The 10,949-nt window shown below is 32.6% G+C and overlaps 1 protein-coding gene across 1 annotated transcript; it reads left to right on the plus strand.

Annotated features, from left to right (window-relative positions):
- The first annotated feature begins 2,799 nt into the window (after positions 1-2,799).
- Positions 2,800-9,934, plus strand: LOC147383877 (calcium-dependent protein kinase 20-like). The gene is made up of 8 exons (XM_086424839.1): positions 2,800-3,977; positions 5,087-5,210; positions 5,312-5,455; positions 6,187-6,339; positions 6,769-6,884; positions 7,020-7,187; positions 8,657-8,890; positions 9,485-9,934. Exons 1-8 carry the CDS (start codon positions 3,471-3,473, stop codon positions 9,629-9,631), a joined length of 1,593 nt encoding a protein of 530 aa, XP_086280965.1. The 5' UTR covers positions 2,800-3,470; the 3' UTR covers positions 9,632-9,934.
- Positions 9,935-10,949: the final 1,015 nt, after the last annotated feature.

Below are 10,949 nucleotides of genomic sequence, written 5' to 3' on the forward strand. Positions count from 1 at the left end.
TTTTTTATTATTTAAAAAATTTATTATATATTTATTAAGTATATAATAAATAAATAAATAAAATAATATATATTATATTATTTATATAAAAAATAAATCAAATAAATTAATAAAAAATTGACAAGTTTATAATAAAAAATATATTATATTATTTGTGACTAACCATCTACTAATCAACTTTATAATAAAAAATTGTTATTGAAATTTAAATAAATATAAGTAAATATTTTAATATGAGTTAAAGATTTGACTTATGCTTGATGAGATAAATCAAATGAGTCAACTCAGTCTTTAACTAGATCTGCATAATGAAGTCTGTTTTAACTTGCCTATTTTGGTGGAAGATTCTTAGGATCTTAAAGAGAGAGATTTTGTTGCCACACCAAATTTTACTAAAAGCATTTCAAGATGTGTGCTAAATTCTTTTTTGATACCACATGAATTGGTGTGCTCTTAGTAAAAAAGTTGGTGTGGCAATATAAAGTCTCTTTTAAAAATATAAGATAATTTTTTTAATAATAATATTTTATTAATTATATAGAGTTGCTATTATCACACCAACTTTCTCTAATGCCACACCAATTCTTATATATGAATTGCACACCGTTTGTGCGGGTTAGTAATATTTGGTGTGGCAATAGTAACTCTCTAATTATATAGATTTAATATTATATTTTGAGGCAAATAAAATATTATATGAGTTACTATTGTATGACAAATAAATCGATTAAATACCTATTTAATTTTTTTTTTAATAAATGAAACTTAGTCTAATCAATTTGCCTGTGATTGAAATTGTTCAATCATAATCAATTTGCCTGTGATTTAATCATTGCTTAGTTATTAAAACATCGAATGTATTTGAGTCGCCAACTTTAGGAAAAAACTATGAAGCGGGCAGCCTGTTTCAAAATTTTGAAGAAACGTGGCATTTTCAAAGAGCTATTTCAAATTTTTATAGAAATGTAGGAGTGTAAAATAAATTCAAAATGCCATGTGTCTTGCAATAAGGAGGATTTCTTTAAATTTTGAAGTGGGTTGCTAATGTATATTTTTATTTTTATTTTATTTTATTTATTTATTATTATTATTTTTTTTTTTTGGGGGGGGGGGGACATTACACATGCTCGAGGATTAGTTGGGTATTCTGAGAGGTACAGATATCTAGATTATCCTAAAAAAAGAACAAGTAACATCTATTATCAATCAAATAAGAATTGTATTGATTCGTATATCCGATCTGATACTTATTGGATTGATTAGTTGATTCATGAAAAAATGCCCAACCATAATCGCTAAAACATGAAATATAGCGGTCAAGATAATTGTATATATAAATCCCAACTATTGTATTTCATGTTTAATGATCAGGGTCAAGGATTTTTCCATGAGAACCAATCAATGCTATAAGTACCAAAAACATGATCGAGTTTCATGTGGATGTATAACAAAAAATTAACGATTTTTAAATTAAAGAATTTATGAACCCTAAAGGATTGATGTGACAAAACGAGGACCTCAATCTAACTTCTATATACAATTTTGGTCCATATGATTTTGAAATGTCTAATTTTGAATATAAAATCGAGTCATGATTTTCTAACTCCCCCTCTGACAAACCCCTCACGTGGCTATGCATAGAACCATAGATTTTTTCCCTTGGAATACACAATTGCACATTCCCATTAATATGTGCGATTGTGTATCTCAAGAGAAAAATCTATGGTTCTATGCACAACCACATGGGGGGAGTTTGTCAGAAGGGGGAAGTCAAATTATAATTATTCAATAAAATTTTGTACTTTATATCCATATGATAGCCAATCATGCAGCCCCCCATATAAATAGGTGGTTCATTAGTCTCTATCTCTCTCTCATGTATCTTGAGGTACTTTTACGTATATGTACATATTTTTTTATGATGAAAATTCAACGTTTACATAAGTTTAGAAGGAAGAGCTAAAAAAGTTTCTTTGCTGATGAAAAAAAGAAAAGAAAAAGAATAAGCTTGTTCAATGAACCCGACATGCCCAAAATTACCTAATTCGGATTAATTCGAGCTAATCTCAAGTTTAGAAACTCAAGCTGGGATTGAACAAGAATTAATAAGCTCAGGCTTCATGCTCCAAGGTTGAGTTGAGCTTGAGCTGACGACTCTACCATGTGAGGTGAGCCTTGTATACCCTTCAATCCGCTCGCCCAAGTTAAAACCCTATTTTCATATAATGCAATTTATACGTTTTTCAACATGAGTCGTGATAAATGCACACGAGTGACGTGACAAGGGCACATAATCATAGATCTTTTTTCAGGAAAAAGATGTGCGGTCCTGTGCCCTTGCCACGTTCAACTATGTATCAAAACTGTGTGCATTCATCATTATTCTTTCTACATATAATTGGCTCGGATTGGGTTTGGTCTTGGTGTAATATAATAGATCCAAAATCGATCCACTAGTTTATCAATTAAATCCTTGATTGGTTGATCCGGATCGTCACTAAATGCATTGAAATGGATCGGATTTTGGGTTTGATCTGATCCATGAAGAGGTCAGGTTGTCATCAACCATATCTTTCTCCCATCAGATTGGGGAATGTAAGTTCCCAAGCTAATCCCTCATTTCCCATTTATTTCTGTACTAAATTCAAGAAGGGTATTTTGGTCATTGTAACGAGGGTATAAAGGAGATTAAAAGTTCAAGGGTATCGTGAATATTCTTTGTAATATCAAGGGCAATTTGTAACTAAACTTCTCTTCTAATTTTATATTATATTTGAGAAAATTCTGATTTTTGTTTGGACAATTTGGAAAGAAGAGAGAGAAACTAATTCTCCAATTTCTCTCTCTACATTTAGAGACGCATTAGAGACAGAAAGGGTGAAGGCTCTCTGCTAAAGAGGGAGCTTTGACTCTCTCTCCTCTCTCTTATCAATCATAATCAACTGGTGGTGGTGGTGGTGGTGGTTAGGTTTTCACCTAAATTCCTCTTTTTATCTTCTTGTCCTTCGAAAATCCATTTTATCTTCCATTAAATCACCTCTCAATCTTCAAACCAACCTGGGTTCTTCTCAGATTTCGAAATATTTGTTGGGTTTTCTTTCTCTCTCTCTCTCTCTCTCTCTCTCTGTAATTAATCTCCCCTGTTTTTCTCTGTTCTGTTCTGTCTTTGTTTCTGTAGGTTTCACCATTAAAACGCAATTTCAAGCTGGAATTTTTATTCTTTTTTTCTCCCTAATTTTCTTCAAATCTAGGAACCCTTTTCTTTTGAAGATCAGAAGATCTGGAAAAATCAAAACTTTGATCCATTTCAAGGTTAAATACGATTTGGGTTTTCTTTTTTCTGGTTGTAAAATCTTAGAAAAAAGATAAGGTTTTGGATTTTTGTTGTTTCTTAGTTTCAAATTATTTCAAATCTTAGAACCCTTTTCCATCAAAGATCAAAAAGTAATATACTTTGAAGCTCTTGATTCATGGGGAATTGCTGTGTGACTCCAGCGGTTCCATCTGAGAAGAAAAAGGGGAAGAAGAAACAAAACCCTTTTTCGATCGATTACAACATAAATCATGGATCTGGTGGTGGAGGAAATAAGCTATGGGTTTTGAAAGATCCCACAGGTCGTGATATCGAGGTTAGATATGAATTGGGTCGAGAGCTTGGACGAGGAGAATTTGGGATAACGTATCTTTGCACCGATAAATCTTCAGGGGAGGCATTGGCTTGCAAATCAATTTCAAAGAAGAAACTTAGAACTGCTATAGATATCGAAGATGTAAGGAGAGAAGTAGAGATCATGAAACATTTGCCTAAACACCCAAACATCGTGACCTTGAAGGACACATACGAGGATGACAATGCGGTTCATCTTGTTATGGAATTGTGCGAGGGAGGAGAGTTGTTCGATCGGATAGTTGCGAGGGGACATTATACAGAACGAGCGGCCGCAGTGGTTACTAAAACAATCGTTGAAGTTGTTCAGGTTAGATCCTATATTCCTCCTTTGTTAAATTTAATTAATCTATGGTGGTTGTCTTTTATATCAATATGGCTTTGCAGAATTGCATTTCTTTTTAGTGAATTAATTGCTTGGTGTAGGATTGTTCAATTTTTATTTTTATTTTTGGTTAAAGGAGTGATCTTTATTGATATATTTAATTGTAGAGGAATTGTTTCTGAATTATTACTATTGATATAGATGCCTATGAAACTGTTTGGATCCTTCCATACCCATCTCTTAAACAATTATCAAATCATTGGTAGGTTTGTTTGAATTGCCTCCTTTTGTAAAGAATCCCCCTCTTTGGAGTTTCTCTTTATGCAAATCTACTTTTTGGCTGATATTGGATTGTCACCAAAACTTACTTCTTTGTTCTTATCTTGAAAGATACCTGCCTTACATTGCTAATTATCTAAAAAGAGTGGCCTTTGTTTTTCTCCATTGGCGGCCTTAAGAAATTTGAAAATATCTTCTGGGTTATCCTTAACTCTGTCCATAAAATTTCCACTAAATTGTTCACTTTTCTTTATTCCTCCCTTGTTCTTACAACACGTTTACAAACCGTTTCATTAGCTGCTACTTTTATTTTTCTTTCTTTTCTTTGTGCCGTTCACATTGTCTAATAGATCTAGTAAGCATTTTTTTCTTTCTTTCTTTCTTAGACACGTCACAACTTGTTGATATATAGCGATTGAGATGGATTTAATTCTTAATATCTCGAATATTCCATGTCTGTGGTTCTCAGTAGTTGAAATCTTTCTTTCTCACTCACAATTAATTCACTTTTTATTTTATTTTATGGGTAAGCTGGACTTGAACCCATGATCTCAAAGTTGCTTTGCAATGTGTCAAACCAACTCATCTATGTGTCTAAGCCCAAATTTTTTTGACCATTTCTCGATTGTGCTTGCCATGCACAGTTAATTCATTTTTGCTTCTACTAATGATTATTGTTTTTCTTAATATTGATATTGGATTTGTAATTGTAAATGTTGTTTTTTCTCGTTTAATTTGTTTCTGGCAATATTGGATTTGGCATGTGCTGTGCTGATATGGGTTTGAATAATTGAGTTTGCTTTATTGTGTTGTAGATGTGTCACAAGCATGGGGTGATGCATCGGGACCTTAAACCTGAGAACTTTTTGTTTGCGAACAAGAAGGAAACGGCTCTCCTCAAAGCTATTGATTTCGGGTTGTCTGTATTCTTTAAACCTGGTAATGTCTTAATCTATTTATGTAGTGATTTCAGTACTAGGTGTCATTGTGTCGATCTTTATGTTTTTGTACCAAATATGAAGTTTTGGCATTTTTTACAGGTGAGCGATTTACTGAGATAGTTGGAAGCCCTTACTACATGGCTCCAGAGGTGCTAAAACGGAATTACGGCCCAGAGGTTGATGTGTGGAGTGCTGGAGTTATCCTTTACATCCTACTTTGTGGGGTCCCACCTTTTTGGGCAGGTTGGTTTCTATAAATCTTTCAGGCCCATTGTTTCTAGATTGCCATTTGTACTTGTCTCCATAGTGACAAAAAACTGCGATTTTTTTTTAATCACGATATTAATAATTGTCAATTAAATCACCTTTTTTTTTATAAAAAAAATCTTTGATTTTTCAAAAAATCATGATTTAATCGACAGCTTTTTGAAGAATCACAGATTATTATTTTTATTTTAAGCATTTTTAAGTGTTATTTTATCATTTAATATATAAAATCATTTTTTAAATAATTTTTATACTTAAAAAGTTATTTTTTATATTTTATTATCTGATCTTTTTCTAACTTTATAAAAAAAATTCGACTTTTGTCGAAGTTTACTCTGGCCGAATATTCCCGAACCTTGACTTAATCACTATGCTTGTCAGAGCTGACTATCATTTGGAGATATAAGTTTGAAGCTAATTTTAAGTCTTTTCAATCTAAGATCCGTTACTCCCTATTCTTGTTATCAATAAATTACTTGTGATATAGAAGATCTGAAAATGCCTGGTTCTCTCAAATTTAATTTGTAAATTTTTTGTAAAGGTGAAATAATATTCAAAGCTTTTTCACTGAGTGTAACTGGGCAAAATCAAATGCATTATTGAACATTAAACGTGCTAGTACCCTATTTTGTGCGTATTAATCCTGATATTTTGCGATGCTTTCTTCTCGTAAAATCCCTTTTTTTTTTTTTTTTGTTTCTATGCAGAAACTGAACAAGGAGTTGCACAAGCAATTATTCGCTCGGTTATAGATTTTAAGAGAGACCCTTGGCCTAAAGTATCTGAAAATGCAAAAGACTTGGTAAAGAGGATGCTTAATCCAGACCCGAATAAGCGACTCACAGCTCAAGAAGTAATTGGTAATGTTCAGTTCTTCCTTTTAACTGTTTATATATGTTTGACAATCCAGTCTATCACAATTTACAATGAGAAATTCTATTTCCACACCAACTTTTGCTAAGAGCACCACAATTCATATGAAATCATTAAAGAATTAGCACACAACTTGGTGTTTTGTTAGTAAAAATTGGTGTGGCTATTGAAGCTCTTTGGTTTTATTTTTCAACACAAAATAAGGAATTACTTCCATAATAAACATAACTAAAAACTGCCCTCTTCCCACACCCTTCAAATGGTTGATGTACCGTGCACAACTATGTTGAGGGTTACATCTCAGCTTCCCGACTCACCACAAAACAATAAAATTAAAAATAAATAATATAAAAAATAAAATGAAGAAACTAAATAAGAACTTAAGGTCTGACCAATTCCTAACTCTTTGGATGCAGATCATCCTTGGTTACAAAATGCTAAGAAGGCTCCAAATGTCTCTCTAGGCGAAACCGTGAAAGCAAGGCTCAAACAATTCTCCGTGATGAACAAGTTCAAAAAGAGAGCTTTAAGGGTAAAGATACAAAGCATTTTGGCTTTAAAAAAAAATCTGATGACTTCTGCTTGGTCTTCCAAAGAGCTTTTTGTGTGGCCCAATTGGGTTTTGTTGGATGTTGCCTTAAAAGGATTTTGTATTTTACTTCAACAGGTTATCGCTGAGCATTTGTCACAAGAGGAAGTTGCGGGCATAAAGGAGACATTTGCAATGATGGACATTAACCATAACGGCAAGATCACCGTTGGAGAGCTGAAAGTTGGACTGCATAAGATTGGCCATCAGATCCCTGATGCCGATGTTCAGATGTTAATGGAAGCTGTAAGGAGCATTTTATACTTAACCAAAAAGAATTTTTTTTAGAGATTGTATTGGCACACCAACTTTTACTAACAACACACTAATCCTTTTGAAATTAAATGGTTGTCTACATATAAATTGGTGTGTTACAAGTAAAAGTTGGCATGTCAATAGAAGCTTCCCCCCCCCCCCCCCCCTCCCTTCTGCGTAGTGGCTTTTTATCTCATTTTCCGTGACTGTTTTATTTTATATTTGTGTTCTGTACTAGGGCTGCAACTCGGGTGGGTTGGGCATCAATCCGCTCCCTTGCCCAACCCCCTGATCTCGGGCATGAAATGCTCAACCCGAACCCTAGCTAAGTTGGGTTGTTCGGGTTAATTCATTCCTCATTAATACTAGGTAATTTAGTATTGATAAGGGTATATATAAAGATAAGTGGTGTGTAAAAGAACTTATAATTTACAATTATTTTTCCTAAAAATGTGTTTCAAAAGTTTATATACATAAAATTATAAGCAAATTTAAGATTAACTAAAATAATCATTTTCTATTAATAATCGCAATTTTCAGGAAAATAAAAAAATTTAAAATTGTAATATTTGTATGACAATATAAAATTACACTGAAAACAATGCAATTATTTATCTAATGAAAATAATCGTACATTAATTTTGATACATCGATAAACAAAAACATACATATTGAAATATGAATTATGAGTGTGAAAGAAACCAAGATAAGAAATATTTTTAAATTATAATCATAGTAAGTTTGGGTTGGGGTAAATCGGGTCGGCTGATACCTGTGCCCGCACCCAACCTGATTTGAGTCGTGCATTTTTTTTTGTTGTTGCCCGAACCTGAGGTTGAACCGAAGACATGACCCAAGGTCAGATTCAACTCATGGGTTCGGGTTTTGCCCGCCCAAATTGCAGCCCTTTTCTGAACCTTATTCTTTTTTAATTAAGCATCTTTACTGATGGATAAGTTATTGATGATATTTAATGTCTTTTAAATTACTTGCTATGATGGCTTTCGAGGACAATGAACATGCAGTTTTAAGACCTGTTGGTATTTTTTAAGAGAGTTGCCATTGGCACCCCAACTTTTACTTAGTACACTCCAATTAAAAATTAAGAAAATAAGTGAATGGCTGAGAATAAGTAAAAGTTTGGGTGCCAATAGGAACTCTCTCATTTTTTTTTTTGCTAGATTTTTATATTTTGGGTTTAGGATTTTATATGAGCCTAATCATAATTGTAAACAACTACTGAAATTGTTTGAATGAGTGTTATAATGTTGAGATTATAGTTTGAGCCAAACCTTTGTAATGTTTGAAGAGTGTGTTCTTAATCTTTAATTGGGGTACGATAAATAATTTAAGAAATTGGGGTGTAATAAGTAAAACTTGGGGTGCCAATAGTAGCTCTCTTTTTCCTAACCAATGAACCTATTTGTTTATGGAGAAGGACTGAGTGCTGTCTTTTTCAGGCTGATGTAGATGGGAATGGAACTCTGGATTATGGAGAGTTCGTTGCGGTTGCAATTCATCTTAGAAAGATGGGCAATGATGATGATCACCTTCACAAAGCCTTTGCATTCTTTGATCAAAATGAAAGCGGGTACATAGAAATCGATGAACTACGTGATGTTTTTGCCGATGAGATGGACCCGAACAATGAGGACGTCATTAATGCTATTTTCCGTGATGTGGACACAGACAAGGTTAGTGTTATCTTCTCTCTCTTGTTTGTGAGGTTGTTATGGAGATCATGTTGGACAATCGAACTGTATATAAGGTATGCATACAATGAAGATCATCTTGACTATAAATCAAGAGAGATTCTAGTGCCACACCAACTTTTTCTTACACCACCCCAATCCATATGTAAAGAGTACTGCTAATGCCACACCAACTTTTACTAATGCCTCACCAATTCCTATGTAAATCACCAAAGAATTGCACATAGAAAGTTGGTGTGGCAATTCGTAACTCTCTATGTAAGTCACCAAAGAATTAGCACACACCTTAGGGTGACGTTAATAAAATGTGGTGTGGCAATAATAACTCTCTAAATCAATTATACCTAGACATTCCTGACCTCATGAAAAGTTGACATAGAGTTGAACAATCTCGATTGCCCAATTAGACCGTTATTTTGGCCCAACTTTTCACGTGGTTTGTAATGTCGGATTAATTTTTGCGATTTTGATTCCTATGGTGAGGACAACTTGATGTATAGTTCAAATGTCCCCGATATCGAGCGTAAGAGTATATCATCGTAACATACATAATGAGCCCATTCCCGTAATTTGCAGGATGGGCGTATAAGCTACGAGGAGTTTGCCGCAATGATGAAAGCGGGAACGGATTGGAGGAAAGCGTCAAGGCAATATTCACGAGAACGGTTCAATAGTCTCAGCTTGAAGTTAATGAAGGATGGATCTTTGCAAGTAAACCTATAGGGTTAGATGAAACACGAAAAAAAACGGAAAACTAATTGTGAAAAAAAAAATTCCTTTATTTTTGTTGGTATTACAAAATTATTTCTTCTTCGTTCTTTCGTTTTTCTCGTGTTTGGGACTATTAATTTAGTTTTTTTTTTTTTTTTTCTGGAAAATTAGTAGGATTGGGTGAGGATGTCAAATGTGTGTCTGAATGTTTATATCTTTATTTGTTTTAAGAGAGATTGCAGAAGAAAGAGTCAAGAGAGAATTAAAAGATTGGGGAGGTTTTGATTGTGAATGTAAATATTTCAATTTGGTTTACACCCCCTTTTGATCAAAGATTTATCCTACTTTGTGTTTGTTGGATTAGTTCCTCTCTGTTTAAAAACCACCAAATTTTGGTTTTAAATAAGTTTTACTTTTTTTGAATTTAGCTAAATTTTCCTCTACAAATAGCATAACCACTTGTAAAATTAGCTAAATCAACTCATAATGGGCCATGTTCTTATATGAGTTTATATAACAGTTTAATTTCGAAAATGAAAACTAAAATTACTGGCTTGGACTCAGTGTGCCAATTTAGTAATTTTTCAATTTTCATCGTATGTTTTGGTAAATTGCCCACAAAATTAGGGATAATGACGATAAGGACTGGTGCTTTTGAAAATATGTACCAAAAAGTTTTCTTATAAAGAATATGGATAATTTAGGATTAGGACTCACTTTATAAAATTTAGTCTAAGGACTTTTGAAGTAATTTTTTGAAAATATCAAAATTACCCATTCAATTGCTTATTTAAATATTTAAAATTATTTTTACGTACTTTATATTATGAAATTAAAAACTTACATTAATCGACTTATACATGAAAAATCAATTAATGATGATCATGATCATCCTCAATCATCCCCAATATAAAATTAATATAATTTTATTTATTTTAAATTATTCATAAACATTTTATATATTTTAAAATTTCACAAATATGTTTTTTTTAAAATATTAGAAGACTATTTTTAATTATTCATAAAATTAGTATATAAAAATTTGTGGGTTGACTTATGAGTTTTCGAGTTGATTCACTGAGATTGAAGTCTTAAGACCTTGCATTGGTTTACCTATAGACCAAAAATCAAATTTAAGACGTCTCTATTTATTGAAAGGGTAGTTATAACATTTTTCCTAAAAATTATTTCAAAAAATATTTTTAGATTAATATTTTATAGAGCGAGTCTTAGATGAATCATATTCTATAAAAGGGAACTTTTTGATATATATATTTTCAAGAGACAGGCCTTAGTAGTCAATGTCCCAAGTCACCCACGTCCAGCCCTA

Source organism: Akebia trifoliata, chromosome 15 (genome assembly GCF_017979445.1).
Source record: "Akebia trifoliata isolate Shusen 1 chromosome 15, ASM1797944v1, whole genome shotgun sequence".
Taxonomy (NCBI): Eukaryota; Viridiplantae; Streptophyta; class Magnoliopsida; order Ranunculales; family Lardizabalaceae; genus Akebia; species Akebia trifoliata.